Source organism: Artibeus jamaicensis, unplaced genomic scaffold, assembly GCF_021234435.1.
Source record: "Artibeus jamaicensis isolate MK-2021 breed Jamaican fruit bat unplaced genomic scaffold, CSHL_Jam_final scaffold_286, whole genome shotgun sequence".
NCBI classification, from domain to species: domain Eukaryota; kingdom Metazoa; phylum Chordata; class Mammalia; order Chiroptera; family Phyllostomidae; genus Artibeus; species Artibeus jamaicensis.
In genome coordinates this window covers 12,388,876-12,414,851 of record NW_026522034.1, presented here as the reverse complement: position 1 = coordinate 12,414,851, position 25,976 = coordinate 12,388,876, and the positions used below count along the sequence as shown (strand labels likewise).

Below are 25,976 nucleotides of genomic sequence, written 5' to 3'. Positions count from 1 at the left end.
TGGTCACAATATCAAAGATTTATCTGAGAAGATTGGATTTTAGCTTGACTGCTGGATAAACCTACTGAAATTATTTTGACAGGAGGGGCTTATGATTGTGTTTACTCTTGTTTTTTAGTTTTAATTTTTGATAACATTTTTGGTAGTAGTATTGGGGCGGGCATGAGAGTTCTAAGACTAGAGGCAGGAAAACCAGTTTATCCAGGTGAAAAGTTAGCAAGGCATGAAGGTGTGTTTATTAGTAGAACTAGTGGAATATAGTATTCAGTGGAATATAGGTGTTAATTTAAGCGGAAGAGATTGGGAAACTAATTCATTAACAGTACCGTTAATCAAGATCAGAAATGTGGAGGGTGTTGATTTGTGAATGAAAACAGTTTAAGACATTTTATATATGTTTACAAATTGAGATAGTATAGATATTTAGCTCCTAAAATTAGTGTGTTGGGTTAAAATTTGTGTATATGTATAAGTTAATTTGTGTGAATGAAATGAAATATTTTTTCAAAACAATCTTTGCTTAAAATTAATCTATATTTTGCCATGTATAATGCACACCCACATTTTTGGCCGATGTTTTCAGAAAAAAATCTTCTGATTTTTTAATTCAATTTTTAAATTTATATTTAGATACTTGTTTTTTGTGTGTTTATTTTTTAACATAATATGGTAGAAGAAATTTTATGTAACAAATACTTACAAAATCCAAGGACAGGTAGATACAAGCTATTTCAGGTACTACCCATGTATAATGCTCATCCTTATTTTTCCCTTAAAAATTTGGGCAAAAAAGTGCGCATTATACACGGCAAAATATTGTGTATTTTTTGTGCAGAGTGTTGACAGTTGGATATACTAATGTGAAATTTGGGTGAAAAGTTTGGGCTTGAGTTATAGTTCTGAGTCATAATGAACTTATTATTTAACTGTATTAATAATAAGATTGGCCAGTGAAATATGTAAAAATAGGTGATAACAAGATGCAGAATTGAATCCTTAGGAATACTTAGTCTTTAGAGCAGATAGTAAGGGGCAACCCTCAAAGGAGATCAAGAAGCAGTTAGAGACTTGAAGGAAAACCAAAGAAGTGATAACTGAAGAGTCACAGATGAAGAATGTTCTAAAAGGAAGGTGTGCTTATCAGCTTTAAGTACGGAAGACATCATTAGGGTAGAGGCTGTATTATGAAACAAGTGGCCATTTAATTTTGCACGTAAAAGATTCTTCATTACTTTAGGCTAATTTCATTGGAGTGTTTGATACAGACACATGGATTCATGAGTAATTGGGAAGTGGGGAAGAAAATGCAAATGTTGGTCATTTATAAGTGATCATTTATAGTTTAGATACAGATAACTATATTTAATTTTACAGTAACTTTGCAAGATAGGGAATGTGCAATTTTACAGAAGAAGAAACCAGGATTTAAGGAAGGGGGAAATGTTCCTTAAGTCAAACAACTAATAATGGACAGAACTGGGATTGACTTTATGCCTGTCCATGCCTTCTCCATACTATTGCAAAGGCAGAAAGGAAATGAAGATGTCTGTAGACTGTTTTGTCAAGTAGTAGGCTGTGGTTTTGGTTTCTTTTTTTAAACCAGAGGTCCTTTGAAAGAGAAATGTGTGGTAGGAGTTAACAGAGCATGTATTTTTATTGTCTTTTAGATTTAAAGAGCATGTACAGAATAATTTGCCTAGAGATCTTCTGACTGGTGAACAATTTATTCAGCTACGAAGGGAATTAGCTTCTGTAAATGGACATAGTGGTGATGATGGTCCACCTGGTGATGATCTGCCATCAGGAATTGAAGACATCACTGATCCAGCAAAGGTAATTAGACTGATTTAAAAATCCATTGAGAAACTAGACTTTATATCATTTGACTGTGTGTGAGATAGGATTTGTAGTTCATATAAAATTAATTTCTGACTAAGGCAAATGGGAATTCTTTAGCTGGTATAGTTTAAATAGAGATTTAAGTAGAGAATATATTTTACTATGAGACATCTGGAAATAGCTTAGAAAGAATATTTCACCTAATTATGCTATACAAGCCCTATTAAAAAAATAAATTAGAAAGTAGTTTATAAGGAAACTCTTAAATTTTTAGTACTGTTAATTGTACTTGCACAAAATTGATAACAGTTTAAAACCTACCATTATTCCAAGACTAAACTATGTTTAGATAATGGTAAAATGCAGTGATACTTAAACATTTCAGTATATAACTTGTGTGACTTTAAATTTTTTCATTTTGTTCTCAAGCTAATTACTGAAATAGAAAACATGAGGCATCGAATCATTGAAATTCATCAAGAAATGTTCAATTATAATGAGCATGAAGTTAGTAAAAGGTGGACATTTGAAGAAGGTGTAAGTGCTTTTGTTTTGTAATTATCTTGAAAATATAGTAATAAGCATGATGTATTTTTCAGTTTCAAGTAATGCCTATACTCCTTTTTTCCTTCACTTTTTTTTACTACTTTATACTACTTTTTTCTTTATTTTTGCTTATTTAAGTCATGGTGTTTGTCCCATTTGTTGCTGCCATTACCAGGTTTATAATTTTCCATGATCAGTTTCAGAATCTTAATAGACTTAGACTTCCTTGAATTGCAAGATATCTCTTTAATGAAAACAATGCTTTTTATAATTTTTCAATTTTAAAAATCAACTTTATTGAGTTATACTTTACATACAACAAAATGTACTCGTTTTAGGTATACAGTAACATGAGGGTTTTTTATAATACTAATTTTGTATTTGTTTTTTTCAGCTTTAGCTATAATTCACATATATAGTTCATCTCTTTATATAATTCAGTAGTTAATTAAATATTCACAAATAACTACAGTTCAGTAGAATAAATTTTAGGATATTTTTTCACCTCAAAAAGAAACTTTTATTCCCTTACTTACTTTAACACTCCCCCCACCCCAGGCCTAGCCCTAAGATACCACTGATCTACTTTCTGTTTTTATAGATTTTCCTTTTGCTTTTTATATTAATGAAATCATACAGTACAGTAACCCTAGAGGATTGGTTCCAAGAGGATACCAAAATTCTTGGCTGCTCAAGTATCTTATATAAAATGGCACAGTATATATATGTAATCTATATTTGCATGTAGGGTACAGTGGGGTATGCCTATGCATCATTTCATTCATGTGAATTCAGCCTAGTGCTTGGAGTGTAGTAAATTGGAGTTTTGCTTTTTGGGAGTTTCTGGGGGTTTCTGTTTTTGTTTTTAAGTATTTTCAATCTGTGGTTGGTTAAATCCATGGATGCAAACCCTTGGATGTGGAGGGCCAACTGTATGTAGTTTTTTTGTGGTGGCTAGTAAAATGCTTTTTGACAAATGTGTGTGCACTGCAGTCACCACAAGAATCAGGATGTAGAACTATTCTGACATCCCCTTGGCCCCTTTTTAGTCAGTAGCCCCATCCTACTCCTAGTCCTAGAGGCAACCACCGATCTGCTTTCTGCTGCTAAGGCATAAGTTTAATTTTAAAATATTCAATAAAGAATAAGATTTCTTGAATATAAAAAATTTTATAGTTCTGTTAAAATAATGGAAAATACATCATTTCTTCCATTTGTAATACCTAAGGAGTTTTAATGTTAAATGTTTTTTTATCATGAAATATGGTGATTAAAGTTTTTGGTTTATGAACATTTATAATTTAAATAATACTGTTACTGTACTCATGCACATTGTGGTGTTGGTGTTGGTTTACTTTCATTGCCATGTCACTTTCATTACAGATTAAAAGACCTTATTTTCATGTGAAACCATTGGAAAAGGCACAACTAAAAAACTGGAAAGAATATTTAGAATTTGAAATTGAAAATGGGACTCATGAACGAGTTGTGGTTCTCTTCGAAAGATGTGTCATATCATGTGCCCTCTATGAGGAGTTTTGGATTAAGGTAAGAAAATCATATGCTCTAAAAGTTGAATATATTATAAACATTGATCTAGTGACTAACCTTTATTGTACTTCTGTTGAATGTTGTTCATATAACTATATCTGTTGCATTAGGAGATGGTCTGCTTGCAACCAGATTTGACTGCTGCATATGCCAACCTCGTTGCCTCTCTTCGTCCTTCCTTACAGAAACTAGTCTAGTGGTTCAATAAAGGTGCTGAATGGGTTTAAAAATAGAATTTTATCGTTCTGTCACATATTTAATGGCTTGCTCAACTGTAAATTATTCAGTATTTCCTCTGTTTCTGTATGTAGTATGCCAAGTACATGGAAAACCATAGCATCGAAGGAGTGAGGCATGTCTTCAGCAGAGCTTGCACAATTCATCTCCCAAAGAAACCCATGGTGCATATGCTTTGGGCAGCTTTTGAGGAACAGCAGGGTAAGAATGAGGAAATTCAGTTGATATTTGGGGAATTTTAAGTTACCTCTGGATAAAGATAAAGGAATTGAACCTTAAGGGATAGTGTAAAGTAGAGATTAGTAAAAATTTTGTATAAAGAGCCAGACAGTAAATATTTTAGGCTTTGTTGGCCATATGGTCTCTGTCCTCACAACTGCCATTTTAGCCCAAAAGCTGCCATAGACAATACATAAATGAATGAGCATGTTACATTTAGGCAGAGGGCTGGACTTAGCCTGTGGGTTATTGCTTAGCAATAGCTGGCATAAAGGATATTTCAGAAGTTTAAACAAAAGCATAAACATTTAATTACTATTTTTAGGTAATATTAATGAAGCCAGGAATATCTTGAGAACATTTGAAGAATGTGTTCTAGGACTGGCAATGGTTCGTTTGAGAAGAGTAAGTTTAGAACGACGACATGGAAATATGGAAGAAGCTGAACATTTACTTCAGGATGCTATTAAGAGTGCCAAATCAAATAACGAATCATCGTTTTATGCTATCAAACTAGCCCGACATCTTTTCAAAATACAAAAAAACTTTGCAAAATCAAGAAAGGTGCTTTTGGAAGCAATTGAGAGAGACAAAGTATGTATATATATTTTCTGGAGTATCTTCCTTAAAATACCAGTGGTCTTTTTTTTTTTTCTTTTTGGCAACTATGATGAAAGATTTGGTCTGTATGTAATATATTTACTAAATGAGGACAACAGTCCCTCTAAACTGATGTTGCCATTTTTTTTTAAAGAATTTATTTATTTATCTTTAGAGGGGAAGGGAAGGAGAGAGGGAGAGAAATATCAATGTATGGTTGCTTCTGTTGCATCCCCTGCTGGGAACTGGCCCCTGCTGGGAACTGGCCTGCAACCCATGAATGTGCCCTGTCTGGGAATCGAACCGCGATCGTCTGGTTTGCAGGTCCACGCTCAACACCAGCCAGGGCTAATGTTGCCATTTTTTAAGTTTGCAGATATTGTGGTACTTTTTCTCCATTTTTAGAAATTTTATAGCAAATTTACTGATTTTTAAGTAGAGGGTTTGGGAGAACAGAAGTATGGCAGTCTCCTACACTATAGCAAATGTAGCAGTGACACTAATTTTCCTTTTCCAGAGTATTTCCTTTCTCATTTTTTTTCCTATTTTTACCTGATCCCAGGTCTAAGATGCAGGCTTATAACAGTTTGCTTCCACCTGCCGTTTAAGATGATTATCTACATTGTAACATTGAATTTATTGGAAAGTATAGAGATCATTTTTTAATGTTTTACTTAATATTTCTTATGGTAGGTCAAGCCACATTAAACTCAAGGTAGGCTATAGGGTTTTAATTTATTGGCATTAAACAATTTTATATTGTGGAAATACTAGCATGTACCCTCAATTTGATTAGTTTTTTCCCCATTTCAACGTATGCTGGAAATGTTTAACATATTTTAATATGGCATAATTTTCCATATTGAATTTTTCAAATTGAGACATAAAAATTAGGGCATTTTAAATATCTGTGGTCTAAACAAATTGTCTTAGAAATATTATTAATTGATACTATTTTTTACACAGGAGAACACAAAGTTATACCTCAATTTACTTGAAATGGAATATAGTGGTGACCTCAAACAAAATGAAGAAAATATCCTAAATTGTTTTGACAAAGCCATACATGGTTCATTACCTATTAAAATGAGAATTACATTTTCTCAGAGAAAAGTGGAATTTCTTGAAGATTTTGGTTCAGATGTTAATAAGTAAGACTTTAATTCTATATTATCTATTGAATAGTAAGTGAGCATTGATAATTCTGGTTGGGAATTTGATGATTAGTACAAATTAATATATTGTTAAATTTAAAATGTTTGCCTAAGTTACTTTTTCCTCATGTATATGTGGGGTAGATTCAGTTTGCAAATGTGTGTGTGCTTAATGGCGGGACATACGGTTTTTATTTCATTCCAGATTGTTTTTAAAATGTTTGCATGGCAATAAAAAAAATGAGTGGTTAAGAGAAGGCAGGAAGCAGCAATCCCATTGAAAAGGAAATGGGTCAAGGATTGAACCCTGAAACACAGAAACTTTAAGTATGTAGGTCACTAAAGGTGCATTGATGGGGCTAATCCAGAATAGGAATGTTGTCATATTTCAAATTGGAAAAGAGGATGGACATGGTTCTACAGATGATGCCTAATGGCCTCATCCTTGTGTATTATAAAAAGCTGAAAGTTGAGGGTGGTAGAAGGGTTCACTCTCAGGGATTTGGGAAAGGACAAATTTAAGATTTAAATTTGCAAATAGAAGCTAGAAATTTATTAGAGCATTGCTATGATTCCTTTCTTCACTGATTTTTGTAAGGAAATATCCCAGTTCCTGTTAGGCATGTGTCTTCTCTAATAATTCTGATTTAGAGATAGCTACTGAAACAGCTGTTGGTAACATAAGAATTACTTTTGTGTCTGTATATTTACATGTGGGTGTATACATTCGTGATGGCTGAGTAAAAATTTATTTTTTATTATGCTACTACAGTTTTCCCCACATTTCCCCCTTTTTACCCACTTCCACCCAGTCTCCACCAGCCCTGTGATCTCTGTACTGTTGTTCATGTTCCCCTAGAAGCCATCATCATACTGTTGTTCAGGTCTATGGGTCATGAGACTTGGCAGTCAGGTTACTTGGCTAATCCTTTTCCTTCTTCCAGCCTGTGTAATATTTTAATTAAACTAAAAAAAATTTAATGAGTTACTTTTTAATACAATGACATATGTATGTATGTGCTTGGTTTCAGTCAGATGTTTTGTAAGAATTATCTAATGTAAAATACATAAAAGTCTAATGAGGGGTAATCTTTGAATGGATGAAGAGGTTTAAAGAAAGACATTTTTTCTTGAGGTTACTTAGCTATTATATTGTGCAGTTGGGTTTAGAATCTACTTCACAGTCTGCTCTTAACCATCTCATGTCCTATATATTTAGTGTCTTCTGTTTATTTTGAACTAAAGAAAATATATAAAAATGGGATATGTAATTCTAGCTTTAATTCTAGTTAAGTGCTATGGTGATCACAGAAATAGGTAAGTGTGTGAAGTAGCATATAACTTAAGATTCAGGATCAGAATGGATTTGTTCTTCATATGGGAGATGGGGCTTCATTTAGTTAGGTACTAGATACTAGTAAGCTAAGAAGAGGATAAAATGTAGAAGCAAGTTAAAATTTATGTAACAGCAACATTTGCTTGATTGAAGGGTTTTCTGAAGTTTGGAAGTGATGTTGATTGCTGTGCTTCGAAAGCTAGTCTCAGTTCAGAAAACATGCAGTTACACAGTTGACAGTAGGAAGCTATTAGAGTTTTGATTGAGGTTAAATGACATTTTAATTTGGCAGTAATATGCAGACAGAGCAGAGGCTCAGTACAAAAATGCCAGTTAGGCCCTTGCAAATACAGTTAAGGAAGGTCTCTAATATTAGTGTGTTGTGTTAATTTACAAAAAAGAGTAATATGAAAAGTGAGCCACTTAAAAATTTAGGTAGTGGTATTATAAATTTGTAAGAATTAATGTTGAAGTCAGACAAATACAGGCTTAAATCCTAGTCCTGTCACTTACTGAATGAATCACTTACTGAATGAATTGTATATTCATTCCAGTTTTCAAAATTTTTCATGTGGAGATTGAGTCTCTTATTTGTACAGGTTGTTAAAGGACTTAAGGAAGTTAGCCCATTTAAAGTGCTTGATAATGAGTAAACATTCAACCTGAAATTACTGGTATGAAGTTTTATAGCCTGTTGAACATTTAGGGACCAATATTATTTGTAAATATTATTAAATGTGGATATATGCAAGAGGCCCAGGGAATTTGTATAAGTGTGTAATGTATCAAGGTCATTTCTACAGAGATGTTAATTATCTGTTCAGGTTTATGATTACTATAAAAATAAGGTCATCTTATAATAAGTAAAAAAGTAGAGGAAGAAACTGCAATAGAAAGGCCATCTTTGTCTTTATTAAAAATATTTCAGGAAGTTGTAAAAGCAAAATGAAGTCATACGATTTTAAAGGCAGTTTGGCTTCAAGTGAAGTGACATTGTTTATAAAGTTCTATTGTCACATCAGTTTTATTAAAAATTATCTTTTTAATCAATAACCAATTGTACTGCAGTTTTATATTAACTGTTTTATCACATGGCCAAAATTTAAATACTTTATCCTACCTGGTGGCAGGTGTCTTCAACATTGTTAAATTAGATTAAAAAGTATACATATTGTAAAATTGTCAGGTCTCATGTTGCACTGGACAAAAATATGAAGGTTCTTGTCTTAGTTGTGTTGTACATTCTAAGACAGGTTCTCCCCATGTATTAGAAATGGTAAACAAAGGTAGCTCTTGGCCATCATTCCATCAGCTTTAGCTAACTGTACTGTAGAAAAGTAGTTCATCAAAAATTATGGGACTGCTGGGGTGGGTCATATTCTCACCTCTAAACCAGTCATTAATCAAGGGTATAATGTAATTAGCCAGGCCTGTATCTTTGAACCACGTAGAGTGAAGAAGGAAAGTATAGGGCAGTGTGGTTTCCCAAAGGAAATAAAAAAAGGTATCTGGGGACAGGTTTGCCTGCTGGCTTATTTAAAAAAGAAAAATCAAAGGATGTTCTTTTGTTTTTCTAAGTAGTAAATAATTTTAAAACTTCAAAGATGTAACATTTTGGTTTTTGTATATTCTAATGGTGTGTTATTTTAATTTTCTCAGGCTTCTGAATGCTTATGATGAACATCAGACACTCCTAAAGGAACAGGATTCTTTAAAAAGGAAAGCAGAAAATGGGTATGTACATTTTGTTGAATCAAGAAGGGATGCTTAAAAAGAAGACATTTCACTGTGGAGATGCCTTGGAAGACAGATATTTTTAAATGTTACCCTATGTTGTGGTAATTCAGATACTTTCATGATTTGAAAAATTTGCATAGGAGTGGTTAAGAACATCAGTAAAACAAATGTACACAAGTGACGTTTATTTATTTGTTAAAGTGCCTAGTTTTTAAATTTCCTTTTTACCTTTTATTTAGATCAGAAGAACCAGAGGAAAAGAAAGCACACACAGAAGATACAACTTCATCATCTACACAGATGATTGATGGTGATTTACAGGCAAACCAAGCTGCATATAATTACAGTGCGTGGTACCAAGTGAGTTTTACCTAGCCATAAATGAGTTTTTTGTTCATAGATGTTATTTAAAAGGCATAAATTAGGATCTTTTTTTAAATAGAAAAACAACTTTGTTTCAGATTGTATCATACATTATTATTTTGTGGCTAAGTATTGAAATTTCAGCAGTGAACACATATATGTTTTAGTTATTTTTTACAAACTTAGCCATAGTTCTAGTATGCTAACATGTTTGCCTTTTCTTTTCAGTACAATTACCAGAATCCTTGGAATTATGGACAGTATTATCCTCCCCCTCCAACTTGATGGGAAAATACAAATATCAAGATGGAGTGTGCAAAAAGTATGAGACTATTTTTTTTAATGAGGGATGTAAACATAGCATAAGCTTGTCGTATTTGATAACTTGTCTTCCCTGTTTCTGTGTAATATGATTGGTTTAGTAATAGGGGAAAATGTCATTTAGTAGCAAACCACAGATACTATTTCCTACCATTTATAAAGTTTACTTTTTATTGGAGAACTATTTTTTGATTTTTGCATTAAGTGGTCTAAAATTCCTTTGCAATGCATTTGCAACAGTTTTGTAGCCTTAACGGTAGGAAAAAAAACTGACTGCAAATAACGTGTCAGTATAGTACAAAATTCTGAAACTATGTAAGGGCTGATTATTAAGGATTTACGTCCTCTGTATAAACAAAAGAAAAAACACCAAAAATGGATTTTTAACCTTTCCTGGCCAGGTTTTGTCTGTTTCAGTTATCCTTGTGAATTTTGATCTAACTGCAGAAAAGATACACTATTAAAATATTCTGTCTTGGAGTAGAGACAAAGTAGAAACCAGAAAATGGAATGTTTGCATCCCTTTAAGAAAAATGAAAATCATATCAAAAATGTTGTTTTGGGAGACTTTGTATGTACAATATTCATGTAAACTTGTGAGCAAGCTTTCATTTTGATCAAACTGATCATCTTCATTTTTGTAATAAAATTGAAGACTCATTCACTAATTGTTATGAATTTATTTCTGGGATCACCTAGGGTAATATTAACCACAGTTGGTGGTTTACTGGTTTTGAACTATGCTTTTCTTGAATTCAACTATTATCTTCTTGCCAGGATTTCTTAGGCCCTTTTTATCTTTTTGATTCCTCTTAATGTCTGTGCTTTTGCCTTCTCACTGTATAGGAATATTTAAAGGTTTTAAGATGAGTATCCTTGGAAAAGCCACCTAGACGGTGACTGTTACTCCGTGTTTAATTCTTAGTGATCCTAATCAGAACATTAATGTTAACAGCAAACATATCAAGATATGGGTAAATTTTTATTGAGCCTTTTACCTACAAGATGAGGTAAAAGAAAAATGAGTTCTCCTTAATCAGTATTTTACACAAGTTGTAGTAAAATATTTTAAACTTCAGGGATTTATAGTGGATTACATTTCTTAAAAGTTTGGGGAGAAAGTAAATGAGTTCTAACACAACTCCTTGAATTTTCCAGTTGACTCTACCCTTAAAATAGTAACCAACTGTAATTACATAAATTTCTTCAAGGCCATTGCTGACATCTTGAGATCTAAAACATTGCTATTTCAATCAATATCCACTAATTCCACTTCAAAAATGAGTTTTGCATTTGGTGGAATCCTGTTGAAGTTGTCAAGGTAAATTTGATAAAAATTGCTTCTCTCCTCACTTCCAATAACTACTCTAAAATTAAAATTATTTAGGCTGAATATTGGCAATGAACTCCAAAAAAATAGGGCATTGTGGCTGATTCAGAGGTGAATACATACCAATTTAGTAGTTCCAAACAAGAGGTATCTTTGTGAATGGAAATTATAGGCTGACTAGGTAAGTTTAGCTTGGACTAGGATCTTCCTTACGTGGATGCTTAACTACTACTCCGAAATTAGCCACCACTTAATGAAGACTGTTATGTTAGTACGCAAGAAAAGATATCTAGCTAGGTATATATCAAATCAAAGATCCTATTAGGTGCTACCTGATATTTGCTGTGAATTTTAAGATGCTGACTTTACAGACAGTGTGAATTTTATCTGATTGATCTTAAGGTGCTTCCCATGAGAGAGGGAGCTGCAGTTGCCAATCTTATTTTGACAGGTTTAAAAGAGATTGTACTTCCAAATACTTTTAATTTGTAAGAGTAGATCGGACTGCCAAAATTTTTTTCTATACTTACTCTAACTGGTTCAACTAATCCGATGGGAATGGAACCAACAACAGAAAAGACTACTTTGCTACACAGCTCTTGAATTTTTCTGGTTGGAATGGTGTAAATCATGGCTTTTAAAAAAAAGTTCACAAACTGGGCCTATCAGAAAAAAAGTTATTGTCATTAGTACTAATCACAAATGTTTATACTATGTTGGACCCTGATCACCTTCATTTCACAACTGATAATTCCCAACTGGTAATGCCATTTTTAATTTCTTAAAAGTATACTGTAACAAAAAATTACCATGAGCCATATCTGCATCCTGTGCTTAATTTGCTGTAGTTGTCTGTATGGGGCATCTCTAACTCCTTCAAATAAACCCATCAAACATTAACAAGTGCCTTTCAGAGGAAAACTTAAACCTTACAGTTTAAGTCTTGAAAATTAAGAGCATGAATGATGGCAGATTCCAGCTGAAGCCTGAATCACAGAAAATATTAACTGTTGTCTGTATTGGAGGTACTGACACACAAGCATCTAAATATCAGGAATACTGATGTGAACAGGATTCCTGACACAGAGGTTAACCTAAACACCATCTTTTCTATCTTCAGGTGATCTTTCTTACTGTTTTTTTCTCCCCCTTTAATTACAAAGTAAAAAAGGATACTTGGCATCAGGTTGTCCTTTCTTTCCATAAGCCCATTCTGGTTCAATCTCCAGTCGAGCCTTTTCTCCTTTACTCATAGTCAGGAGTGCTTCATCCCACTAAAAGCAACAATATCAAGTCAGAACTAATGATTCTCAAAAATACATGCAAAACCAGAAGATAGGCAAGAGTCTATACAAAAAAGTTGTGGGATTTCATTATATCCTATGGTGATATCCCTGGGTGAGTCCTCAAATCATTGTCCTTTATTTCCTCAATGAGAAAAGGATATCTCACACAATTTTTCAGTGTAACGCTTCAATATAATATGAAAACACTTGTGTAAACTGTAATGTGGACACATTATGGGAACTAGTTTATTGGCATTATCATAAAATTTTTTTGCTCCACTTTTGTATCCTGGGGGAAACTTGTGAATTTATTTTCATAGGGAAAAAAACTAAAGTACTCACTGTAAAAACTATCTGAAGATTATCAAATTTTAATGGTTGAGTCATGTTGGTGCCTAGGACAAACTATGTGCTGGAGCCTTAATATTGCAGAAGACAATTTTGCAGAAGACAAAACTACTCAAAGAAATGATGGAGGTTTCTGGGTTGTCCTTACATTTTGTCCAAACTTGGATCTTAAAGCCACTGACCAAAAATAGGTAAATAAACACAATGAAAGGATATAGAATATATGACTAATACATAGTCTCTTGGAATTTAAGTCACATAAAGTTCAAAGGATAATTTGGCACATACTAGAAATTAAGAATATGGTTAACTAGAAGTAGTACACCTGTAAGCAAACTGTTATAATTAAAAATAGCTCAACTTGACAAGTATTTGCTATCAACTTTATAATCAGGTAGCAGTAAGATTAGTTTCAATTAAACCTTAAGTTTCAAGTTGTATTTTGGGCTCTGGATATGACTAAACCATATTTTAGGCCTTAGTACAAAGACTAACCTATCAAGAATTATGATAACTAACATTTAAAAATGTGTTTTAGTTATTAATGTTTGATGTCCTAAGTGAAGACAATTCAAAGCAAACAGTAAGTGGGCCCTAGCATAATAAACCGATTCAGTGAAGCTGATAATCAGTTCTATTATTTTACCTCCTGTACACTGCAGTGGTCTGGTATAGCTGAAGCCTAACTTCCCTTTTTCACCTAAAGTTTCCTTCTGTTATCTCTCATAGGTAAAATCGGGCAAATGCATACTTATGTTTGAAAGGTTTTCTGGTGTTTGGGCCTAGGTACTGAGTGGTGAGGACTACAGAACACTCTTGCTTTTATTAGTACTTTGGTGGAACAGGTATCTTACCTTCCTTCATCATGTTATAAGTGGTACAACAGTCAAGTAACATCTTACAAGAATCTTTTTTTTTTTTAAGGGAGAGAAACATTGATTGGTTGCCTCTCATATGTGCCCTGACCAGTATCAAACCCACAACCTTTTATTGTACAGGCCTCCAACCAACTGAACCACCTGGCCAAGGCACATCTTATAAGAACCTTAAAAGACAAATTTAAAAAGCCAAATATTCTAAGAACTACTTTATGAAGAAAAAAAGTAATAAAGGGGTAGGCTAGAAGGAAATATTTGAGTGTCTGCTATATTACATGGTTTAACTGATGTTTATATAGTCTTTGAACTACCCTGAGTAGTTCAAATACTGTATTTTATAGATAAGGAAACCAAGACCCAGAAGATCTTACTAACTTGTGCCAGAACAGTCAGTGATGACAATACCAACTTGTCAGACTCCAAAGACTGTCCCATGATATCCCCAATTTTAATTCTTTTTGGCACCATGCCACAAGTAGCATGTGCCAAAATCTCTAATGATACATTACCACTTTTTACTTACACCTCTGATAACTTTGCCTATTCCAACCTTAAAGCTTAAAGGCTTGGCATTTTTCTTCTTCTTTGAACCTGTAAAACAGATTTTCCTTAGAATTAATGATGAAGTTCCAATGAAAAAACAGGGATTTAATAAGTCTTTTAACTTGATTTCAGAAGTATCATACTATGCACTTGAAAAAACTTCAGAAAACTAGGTAATTAAGAGCATTCTGAATACAAAAAGGGTCTAAAAGGGAGACGGTAAGGACCTATATTTACACCAACCACTAAAACACTACAGCATCCTGCCTTTTACATTAACAAACTAAAGTCTCACTTTGGGGCATTAACCAAGTTTAGACTATTTTTTTTTTGCCCTTTGTAAAAAGATTTTATTTATTTTTAGAGGGAGGGGAAGAGGAGAAAGAGAGGGAGAGAAACATCTATCTGTGGTTGCCTCTGGCACGCCCCCTACTGGGGACCTGGCCCATAACCCAGGCATGTGCCCTGACTGGGAATCGAACTGGCAACCCTTTGGTTCACTCAATCCACTGAGCTACGCCAACCAGAGCTATTTTTTGCTTTTCAATAGCCAAGAGGTCTTTATTTACACAGCCAATAAGCGATGAATTGAAGACCTCTTTCAAGTAAATCACAGATGCAAAAAACTTCTGGAAAAAAGTGACAGCCGAGAAGAGGGTACTGTGAACCATTCATCTACAAATACAGGGTCCGGCCAAAGTGACCTCTGCTTGAGTGTGGTTGGTGGGGTGATGATATGGGTATAATAATTTACAGTTTTAATTTAAATATTTCACCTAAAATGTCATGGTATGCTTGAATGTAATACAGCTATATTACAGAATTACATGCTTATGACTTTATAATAAAAAGGGGGCATTATGGTTGCTGGACCTTGTATTTTGTAATGCCCTGAATCCAGAGATGATTACATTCAGACTTACTTGTTTGAATATTGGTATCAAAAACAGTTCCGTCCTGTAGTGTTCCTGTATACCAGCAGTGAACAACATCTCCCTTTTTGGGGAAGTTAGTTTTGTCCCCCTTTTTAAGAACAGATTTTGTATATTTTGGTGGACCCTAAAAACAAAGAAAACACAGAGTTCTGAACTCATGTCCTCCTTTTAGAGGGACAACAAAGAGCATACTTAATATAGCCACGTGATCTAAGTCTAGTCACAGAGTTTCACAGATGTGGTAATAAACTATTTTGCCTTTAGCTCACTGTTGAGTTAAAAAGTCACCACCTCATTTCAAGTCTGTAGTGAGAATACTAGTAACTACAATATGTGTATCTCATATACTTATGAGCAGGTATGACTTTATTGGAAGGAAATGGGGGCTTAGGGGATAGATTGGGGCTGGAGAAGCAGGAAGCATCATAGATGCATTTTTATTGTATTTTTTCCATTAACATTTATTGCCCTTATACAGTCTGCCACCTCTCCCATCCCCTCCTCCCATGATCGCCACACTGTTGTTCATGTCTGTGAGTCTCCCCCCTTCACAGAGCTGTCAGCCTGCTCTATGAGTAATGATATTTATAATTTAATTTACAAAAACTTCTAGCTTCTTCAGAAACCAATTTCCTTTTGATAAGATTCTGTTAATTATTCAATAAAGTATACAATGAATACAGTTATTTCCAAAGGTTAAAATACTATTCCTAAAAAATCATAAGGCATTAAATAAAGCATTGTGACATTTTCTCAAAGATCTGAATGGTTTTAGCACCAATAATTGACATTACCAAATGTTTTTATTATATCTAATTAGAATGAATACAGTAAATATGCATTTCTTTCTGAACTTGAAGTTCACACAATAAATGGAATCTATAGACAGCACCATAATAGGCATATTTCCTAGAACAAAGCAGGATAATATATAGACATTTAATAGTGTAAAACATTTAGTAATGGGAAAGGAAATAAGAGATATTAAACACCTATTGTTTACCAGTCACTGAAAACAACATTCCACCTAATCCTAACAATCCTCTGAACAAGGTATCACTTGCATTTTTGCAGATGAGGACTTAGGTTCAGGGAACTAATGCAACAGAACTAATGAGTAGTAGAGAATGCATACAGACTTGGATTTGTCTGAATCCAAAGGCCCGGTTCTTTCCACTACACACTATACCAAAACAGCTTAAGAAACAGTGATAATGAAAATTAACTTCTGCTGATGTTAATATCTATTGAATACCCTTATGGGCCAGGCACTATTCCAAATACCTTATATAAACTTCTTTTGTGATCACTTTAATTTTTTCTACCTTTTAAAAAAATTTAGTTTTCAATTACAGTTTATATTCAGTATTATATCAGTTTCAGGTGTAAACCAAAGTATATAGACAATCACATCATTTACAAAGTGATCTTCCTGATATTGCAGATACCCACCTGACACCACACATAGTTACTACAATATCACTGGCTGTATTTTACAACCCTGTGAGTAGTTTGTAATAAATTGACTTTTAATTTTCACTTCCGCTTGAGGCAGGTACTGTTATACCTATTTTGTGGATAAGGAAACAAGGACAGAATTGTTAAGTAATTTGCAAAGTCCTAAAGCTCCTAGGTAACTGAATAGAATTGGAAACCAGTCAGCTTGGGCATAAAGCCCATGCTCTTTACCATTTTAATACAAGTCATTTTCTTTAACAGCAATCTGACGGTCTTTTCCCTATCTTTTATATAAAAAGTAAGGCCTGGATAGGGTAAAAAAGCCCTGTCCACTTTAGAGTAAGAATTAGTGCTGTGCCTGGCTGGTGTAGCTCAGTGGATTGAGCACAGGCCTGCAAACCAAACTATTGCAGTTTGATTCCCAGTTAGGGCACATGCCAGGGTTGCAGGCCAGGGGACACATGAGAGGCAACCATACATTGATATTTCTCTGCCTCTCTCCTTCCCTTCCCCTCTAAAGATAAATACATAAAATTTAAAAATTAGCACTGTGAAGTACAGCAAGGCTGCCACCCCAAATCAAAAGTAAATCACATCTATGGCTAGAATACAATGTACATTATAAAAGTAGGCATTGACTTCCTCCTTGACGCTCCCACTGCAGTCTTGTTTTATGGTACTGTAAATGGAGAGGTATCTAGTGGTAGCAGTGTGACAGTGACAGGGTGCAATTCTTTTGGAATGCAATTTGAAGATGTTCAAAGTGTTATAATTATGCTCAAGAATATGAAACTTAGGAAAAATATTTATGTAGCTACCCAGTACACTATTCTCTATAATGGCAAAATAATCATACATTTTATGATAATATAGTATTGTTTTTAATATGGGGAAATCCTTATTTTTCATCCATAATGAGAAAAATCAACAAAGTTCTAACTACAGTAAAATTGTAACTTTAAAAATATATGCATACATATTAAAGGATATTCTGAATGTTAAATATGTTCATTTCTAGGTGTTATTATAGCATTCTGTTTTGTATTTAAAAATAGCATGTTATTTTTGTATCAGAGAAATGTTTTAAAAATATATAGTAATGTGACAAAAATCTGGTAACATTATGGTCCCAAATTTGAAAATACTTTTTAAAAAATATTTATTTATTTATCTTTTAGAGGGGAAGGAGAGGGGGAGAGAAACATCAATGTATGGTTGCCTCTAGTGCGTCCCCTGCTGGGAACTGGCTTGCAACCCAGGCATGTGCCCTGACTGGGAATTGAACCGCGATCCTCTGGTTTGCAGACCTGTGCTCAATCCACTGAGATACACTAGCCAGGGCTGAAAATAATTTTAATTTAAAGATTTGGAAGCTACAAAAGAAGAATACCTACATATATTTATGTGAGAATACCTTCAAGAAATTACATATAATTTTATGAACAGATAATATATGATTAGTGAACAATAACCACATTTAAATATTGTCATTCCATTGTTTCTTATTTGTTGTCTCAGGTGGCATGGGCATGTTGTATTATCTACATTGAAGTAGGTCCTTGAATAACAACTCAAACACACACTAAATTGGTGGTTGTGGTTCAGTCTTAATGGTAATGGTGAACGTGCCAGTCTGCCCACTGATAGCCTCCATGTCAGTGTTTCACAAAGTGTCTTTTATGGATCACTCATTCCTTGGCATTCACATTGTTAGAAGAAAAGGAGTTTAATGTAATTAAGTCTGGAAAACACAATGTCAAAGTTAATTGCAAGGATCTGGTTGGTTCATAATAAGTCACAGCAGTTCCAAGGCTGTCCTTCCTGGAGAGTTACATGCTTGAACCCAGCTTTTAGGTAACTTGCTGGCTTTGTGGCAATTTCTTAGTCCAAAGTGGTGGAAAGAACTATATTCCCAAGATGGAGTCTGACCTAGGTACTTCTAGACCCAGAGATAAAGAGACATTGAGAATAATCATTCAATTGCAATGAAATGGATTACATCATAGCCAATGAAAATGAGACTACAGTACATAATTATTATTAATTCAATAAATATTTGAGCATGTTCTCTGTTAGATACTAGAGATATGTGGGTGAGTTAGCAGACTTGGTCTTGGCCCTCCCTCTATCGGAGAATGTAGACAGATGTGTATAATTACATTTTTTATGAGACCTTTAGGGGAAGCACAGGGTGCTATGATAGGAATGAGACAGTGACAACCCAGTAGAGGCTAGAGGTGGTAGAAGTTACTTGCAAAGAATATTTGAACTGTATCCTGAAAGAAAAGAGGTTATGCAGGTGATAGAGGGAAGGTTTACAACAGAGAACAGCATTTTCAGAGCAAGAAAATAGTATCGTGTGCAAGGAAGGAATGGAGAGAATGGTATGAGATGAGGCTGGAAAGGCAAGTAGCAAATGTTAAGAATCTGGGATTTCATCCTCAAGTCACTAAGCAGCCAATTAAGAATTTCCAAGATGCCCTGGCTGGGTGCCTGGGTTAGTTGGAGTGTTGTCCTGTACACCAAAAGGTTGCAGGTTTGATTCCCAGTCAGGGTACAAACCTAGTATGCCTAGCTGAGGGCCTGATCCCCAATCAGGGTTTGTAAAGGAAGCAACAGATCTATGGTTTCCCCCGCCTTCCTCTAAAATCTAATAAACATATTCTCTGGTAAGGATTTTTTTTTTTTAAAAAAAGCTTCTAAGAAGTTAAAGAATTGGATCTGCATTTTAAACAGATCACTGTGATCCAGTGTGAGGAATAGACAGGGAATCAAGAGTGGAAGTGAGGAACAGGCAGTTGGTAGTCTAGGTCTACACTTAGGTGCTAAAAATGAGGATAACAAAAAATGTGTGGTTTTGAGATACATGTATGCAGAATCAACAGAATTTGGTGATGATTAAATGTGAAAGAGTTCTAAAGGATGAATCTTACAGTTTTCTGCTTGAATACTTTCACAGTCATTTCCAACTGTTGAGTGTAAGTTCCTCCCCCAACTTTTACAGGGGTGGGCAAAAGTAGCCTTATAATTGTGAGTACACAAAACAAAGTTTGTTCTTGTGTTATTATCTTACTAGAGCTGTAAACTTTTGCCCACCCTTGTACTTTCTCTCATCCAATATTCATTCATACTTACAAAACTTTCCTCAACAATTTCTAATAATTTGTGATGAGGAATTGAGTGAAGGATACTGTAAAAGTTGCCAAGTAGCACTGAAACTAGAAAACATGTTTTGGCTGATATTAAGCATAACTTTATACCAACCCCATTACACCTATCATGATTATTTTTCTTCATAGTGCCTGCTCTGCACTCCCAAGGCATGAACAGAGGGAGCAGATAGCAAGAATCAGGAAAGTGTGAGCCAAGAGGCTATGAAATCCAGGTGTTAGGAAGACAATGAGAGCATATAACTGGGCTCAGGCTGGCCAGTTAAATGAAATAAAAGGATATAGTTTAGGACCCTCACAAGATCTCTCTAGGTTGTCTCCAGCCCTTACAGCCTTTTACTTTTAATTGTAAATCTCTTTTTCTTAACTTCTTAATGATATGCATACTATCCGCTGCCTCATGTCTCCCTTATTCTAATTTTCTGGAAGGTAGACTCTGTTGCCCGCTGCTTTTCCAACCCTTTTAGTAATTGTTAAGCCTCTATTTACCTTATTAGCTGCTCAATATTTGCCTACTATAACATTTATCAAATAGTATAGTTGTGGTAAACCTCAAAATTCCATACTTTTTGTGTGTGCATACCCGTAAACATTAATATGTGCTTTTCAATCAGCAGGAAGAGATCATGCAAATTATCTAGCTTTTGTCATAAAACATTTATACTTCTTTGCACTAATACCCAAATGTTACCTCTTATCAATAGGTTACATCTCTTTACAACAACAACAACTACTACTATTATTATTAGATTATTATCACTGATACTAAGACTGCTGGGAATGAGTGAGCTTAGTTAAGTCATCATCAGAAGTGTCAAGATTGTAATCAGCTAAGCTCTATGGAGGCAGTTCTAAGAGCTGTCCTTAGGCTGCACAAAGGCTGTCCATTTGCAGAAATGATTTTATCTGGTTCTTCAAACCTTTGGGAAAGATGAGAAGATGAACCCACACCCTGCAGCCAGACCTGGACTATTTCTATTGCCAAGGACACCATGCACATTTGAAAAAGCTAAAAATAATCAAAATGAAGTTTCTTTCACTCGGTCCAACTTGGCTATAGAACCAGGACCTTAAAATAGCTTTGACAGCTCGTAAGTTCTGACAAGACACAGAGGCAATATAAAATCCAAAGCTAGAGTTATCTCCCAAAAGGCTTCCTAATGGTAAAGCACTGGTTCTTAGGCTTCCCCAACCCCCTTTAGGCCTTTATTTGTCTGATTCGGTTACACCTAAGGGAGATACATTCCAATTCAGCATTTAGCTCACTGTTAAGTGGCCACACTCACCTACCTATCATTATGAGAAATCAGCGCTATAAATCAAATACTTTTCTCAAATTCCCATGAGAGCCAAATAAGAAAATATATACAAACCTCATCCAGAGTCTCTTCAGACTTGGTTTCCTTGGGTTTATCTTCATTAAGCTTCACATTTTTCACCTGCTCAGACACTTTACTTATACTTTCAGTACCCTTGAAACGCTGTAAGGGAAATATTCTAATGTTTTTCATATTCGGGCTAAAAGCTAGGACAGACCTATAGATATTTAGCCTCTCAAATAAATGAACATTTATCTGCACCAACAGAAACTTCATAAGAACAAAGGAAGCATCTTATGTTAAGCATTTTAATCACCAAATTATGACCCTCAGATCATCTCATAATATAAATGCTGAAACAAGAAACTGAATATGATCTTGTTCAAATAACTCCTTAATAAAGATTCTTTTCTGTGGGAGATGGTCATTTCATAGTGAACACATACTGGGGAGTTTCTTAAGATTTATTTATCTGAAGTCTCAGCCTAAGTGTAACAAAGACTTTTAAGCTCATTAATGAAATGGAACTGCCCTAACCCACATGGCTCGGTTGGTTGGCACTGTCCTGCAAGGTGAAAGGTCACCAGTTAGATTCCCCATCAGGGCACATACCCAGGTTGTGGGTTCAGTCCCCAGATGGGGCACGTATGAGAGTCAATCAATCAATGTTTATAGCATTAATATTTCTCTCCCTTCCCCTCCCTCTCTAAAAAAATAAGAAATGGAACTTCAGATTTGTCATTTTTCAGTACCCTTGAGAATTTGTTGTCTTAAACTACTAGGGAATCATTTTTAAAATCTGGTCCCTTTCAAAATATCAAAACATCCTGCTAAATTGGAGATAAAACTCACTAGATTTGACTGCATTTATGGTTACAGTTAAGAAAAACTGCAGGTGTAAAAACTTGCATCATTCTGCAAATAAATGCAAACTTATTTTGGGGAATATGCAAAATGTGATATTCTGGCAATAATATATAACAATACTCACCTTACTTTCAAAAAGGTGGTTATAGGCTGTAACCAAATGGTCCTTGTTAGCTGTCTTGGCCACATTTTTAATATTTCCTAATAACTTATGTTCTGCAAGAAACTACCAAGAAAAAAAAGCTGGTTAGTCAAAATAATTTCTCATATGAGGGTATAAAATTACAAAATGATCTTTTATGTAATTGTTTTCAACAATACTATTAATGACAGAAAAAAAATGAAATACTCTATTTTATACCCTGCTTCATAACAACAACAGAAAAGGCTTAAGGCCCTGGCTGGTGTGGGTCAGTGGATTGAGCACCGGCCTGGGAACCAAAGGATCACTGGTTTGATTCCCGGTCAGGGCACATGCCTGGGTTGCGGTCCAGTGGGAACACGAGACTGAGAGGCAGCTACACACTGATGTTTCTCTTGTTCCTTCCCTCTTCCTCTAAAAATAAATAAACTTTTAAAAAAGCTTTAAGGAACACTGAAAAAACCCATTGGGTACATACAAGAATTACGAGACTGGAATTGTAGTATTTTGTAGGGGTCACACCGGTGTGTACTTAACTCTTTTTCCATCATGGAACTCACAGAAAAGCACATTTATACAGCGAGCACACTTTGGTAACTGGGTGAAGCTGCTCCTGGCATGATGGAAGCCTCCAGCAATATTGCACACAGCTGTCTTGAAATATCTGTAACCCATTCTTGGTAGACTGAGAAGCACTGTTATACAATGCTGGATACAGAGTGGTTAAGTTTATGGGCTGTGGAGTTACCTGTATTTTTCGGACCGTAAGACATACCCAGGTTTTAGAAGAAAATAGGAAAGAAAACTTTGAAGCAAAAAATGTAAAATATTTAATAACATAAATAACAGTTTACCAATGTAAATATAAACAGAACTCAACAGCACCACTAACAACCATTACTTCTCCCAAATGGTGGGGGGGTACATCTTACAGTCCAAAAAACATGGTAGGTTAGACCGTCTGGGTTAAAATCCTAGCTGATTTCAGACAAGGGACTAAGTTTTCCTAAAGGCTCAGTTTCTTTATCATAGTGGAAGATTAGTAACAGCATGTATATCAGGTGGTTATAAGGATAATCCACAACAGAATTACCTTCTCTCTCAAACATAAGACTTAAGTTGGCAGATAGAAACCAAAATACTATTGAAATATCAAGTTATCAAAATAACTTCAAGTCAAAATCATGTAACTTGGGGATTTTAATCATTTTATTATTCTTTTCTTTTGCCTATGGTCATTGCTTGATTTCTCATTTTCATACTTTCTCAGTTCTTTTATTTTTTTTTAAGGAAACATTTTTAAAAGATTTTATTTATTTACTTTTAGAGGGGAAACGAAGGAGAAAGAGAAATATCAATGTGTGGCTGCCTCTCATGTGGCCCCCACTGGGGACCTGGCCCACAACTCAGGCCTGTGCCCTGACTGGGAATCAAACTGGCAACCCTTTGGTTCACAGCCCACACTTAACCTTTTGATAAAACAATTAGAAATTTTAACACTATTGTATTTTTTTCTGCTTTTTTCTACCACTTCTAAATGATAAAGGCTGATACAGAAAGGCTATTTTGATTTAAAAAAAGTAATGTTACTTTAGCACTCTTGTGATTTCTTTAGCAAGATTCCAGATAAATATCCAAAATACAAACATCTCCTTGACATCTTATGTCAAGCAATAAACTGGTGACTGTCAAATATATTAGGTTTAAGTATGTGAATGAACACTGGAGAACATGCACTTAAAAATGTTATAAAAGTATTTTGGGCCCTTGCTGGCGTGGCTCAGTGAATTGAGTGCTGGCCTGAGAAACACAGGGTCGCTGGTTCCATTCCCAGTCAGGGCACATGCCTGGGTTGTGGGACAGATCACCAGTTGGGGGGTGTGCAAGAGGCAACCAATCTGTGTCTCTCACATATAGGCGTTTCTCTCCCTCTTTCTCTTTTCCTTCCCCTCTAAAAATAAATAAAATCTAAAAAAAATGGTGACTTAAAGTATTTTGATACTCTACATCTCTTTAAATTGGATTTTACATTTAGATTCCACATTGGGATGATTTGTTTCATAAGAATTCGATGGAGTATTAACGTTAATAAATGACTATTTTAATGTTTAATTAAAGTATGAATTGGCTTAAAACAATTTCACTAAAATGGTATCCCTTAAGTATGGTCTTTTCAGTTCCATCCTCGTGTTCCCATACACTAAGCATAGTTCTTGCTATAGATACATGTTTGCCGATGTCAATGTGCTTCTTCAGGAGCATGGAGATGCAAGTTGGAGAAGAATAGTATCTCCCCTTCAAGACCCCTCAAAGTGAAAAACTACAATCTTTTTAAAGGAACCCAGAAACAGTATTTCTAAATGCTAGTTTAGAACCTAAATTTAAAAAACTGCAGAGAACGAGATGCAGACTGCTGCTTCTATTTCTGACAGTGGGCAATGCCTCAGGCATAACAAATTGCACAATCGTTCAATAATTTAAGAGATATGAATGATCTTAATTTCAGAAGAAAAAAACATCTCACAAAAATAATTTGTGACAACAGACTGATAGTTAAGATGGAGACTGCTGAAAAATACAGGGCGTACTACAAAGAATGCCTAATAGACTTCTTAGTTTGTAACAATGGGAGACAGCTGTACATGAAGCGCTCATGTAACTCCCCAATATAAAAGTGAAAAGGTCACTTAAAGGGTTTATATTTTTAAAACGTTAAATCGGAATCTGCGGATTTAAACAAATCACATGCATTACTGTTCAGTTTAGTACTGATGAGACAGGCAGGGCGCGCACACATCTCCCACAGAAATCATACCCTTCCCCATTTCCCTCACACCCCGCACCCCCTTGTTGTGGGGTTATCCAAGCCCCCAGGCCCCCCCTCCCCCCCTCCAACGCCCCCACCCTTCGCCTCAGCCGCCAGTAGCTCCAGGGTTCCTTTATTTCATGGCCTCCATCCTCATTCAAGGACCCCAATGTGGTTCTAATTCTGCGATTGCTGCCTGCGAGCCGCAAGCGGTACAGCTCCACTCGCCCAAGCAGGGCCGGCCCGAGGGGCGGAAGCGTGGCTCCGAGACCACGCGAGGCCTCCCCGGCCCTCCAGGCCACCGGCCGCGGGACAACGAGGGCGGGGGATCCGAGGAATACAGAATGTACGGACAGCTACGGGGGGATGAGGCCTCCCTCGGCAGCACCAGCCCGGCCGCCCCGCCGCCTCTGGTACCGAATCTGAACCGTGGTCCTGTAGAAACTTGATAATGTCCTTCTTGGGTAGCTGCTCGCTACGCAGCTGCTCCACGGTCCAGGTCCGCTGGGGAACCGCTGCCGCCATCTTCCCCCGCTGCCTCTGCTTTACTGAGCCAGCCCGCCTCTGTTTGGCAGCGCCCCGCCCCCGGGGCGTGGATGACCCCGGTGAGGAGCTGTAGGGGGCGGGGTCATAGTGCTACCGCTCGGGATTGGGGCCTGTTTTTTTTGAGTGACGGGAAGGCTGTGCTTTGAGGGCTTCTTTGTTAAGTCTGGGTGAAAGCTGAATGTGGCCCTTGTCTGATTGGCCCTTGCCTGACCCTTAATTGGAACCCTTGTAATGGTAGTTATATTTACCACTGATTACACACATTTGTTTTTTACCTACAGCTGTTATGCCTTTAAACTCTATATCCTGTATAAACAAAACAAGAGTTCAGTCAATCTAATCTCATTTTATCAAGTTGTAGCCTAATATTAACACCTAGATGGACTCAGTCTTTGTCCATTGGAATAACCCATATCCAACCATCTCCCTTTTGAGACTAACACAA

General features: G+C 35.6%; 2 protein-coding genes and 1 non-coding gene across 6 annotated transcripts in view; 2 read left to right on the top strand and 1 right to left on the bottom strand.

The window, feature by feature from the left end:
* The window catches only part of PRPF39 (pre-mRNA processing factor 39), a 55,703-nt gene extending 45,136 nt beyond the window's left edge, over nucleotides 1-10,567 (top strand). For all 4 annotated transcript variants that reach the window (XM_037158259.2, XM_037158257.2, XM_037158261.2 and 1 more), the window contains 9 exons: nucleotides 1,668-1,833; nucleotides 2,269-2,376; nucleotides 3,769-3,933; nucleotides 4,248-4,374; nucleotides 4,718-4,986; nucleotides 5,959-6,143; nucleotides 9,142-9,216; nucleotides 9,459-9,579; nucleotides 9,811-10,567. In XM_037158259.2, coding sequence (XP_037014154.2) covers nucleotides 1,668-1,833; nucleotides 2,269-2,376; nucleotides 3,769-3,933; nucleotides 4,248-4,374; nucleotides 4,718-4,986; nucleotides 5,959-6,143; nucleotides 9,142-9,216; nucleotides 9,459-9,579; nucleotides 9,811-9,867 — 1,273 coding nt within the window. In that variant the 3' untranslated portion in view covers nucleotides 9,868-10,567. The remainder of the gene's footprint in view (nucleotides 1-1,667; nucleotides 1,834-2,268; nucleotides 2,377-3,768; nucleotides 3,934-4,247; nucleotides 4,375-4,717; nucleotides 4,987-5,958; nucleotides 6,144-9,141; nucleotides 9,217-9,458; nucleotides 9,580-9,810) is intronic.
* On the top strand, nucleotides 5,052-5,133 carry LOC119058826 (small nucleolar RNA SNORD127). The gene has a single exon (XR_005084327.1). It is a non-coding gene; the product is annotated as a small nucleolar RNA SNORD127 (small nucleolar RNA).
* A 299-nt stretch (nucleotides 10,568-10,866) lies between the features above and the next one.
* Nucleotides 10,867-25,552, bottom strand: FKBP3 (FKBP prolyl isomerase 3). Its single transcript, XM_037158264.2, has 7 exons — nucleotides 25,403-25,552; nucleotides 22,162-22,263; nucleotides 21,225-21,332; nucleotides 15,212-15,347; nucleotides 14,269-14,336; nucleotides 12,410-12,507; nucleotides 10,867-11,207 (listed from the first exon to the last, which is right to left on the bottom strand). Exons 1-7 carry the CDS (start codon nucleotides 25,508-25,510, stop codon nucleotides 11,153-11,155), a joined length of 675 nt encoding a protein of 224 aa, XP_037014159.1. The 5' UTR covers nucleotides 25,511-25,552; the 3' UTR covers nucleotides 10,867-11,152.
* Between the last annotated feature and the right edge of the window lie 424 nt (nucleotides 25,553-25,976).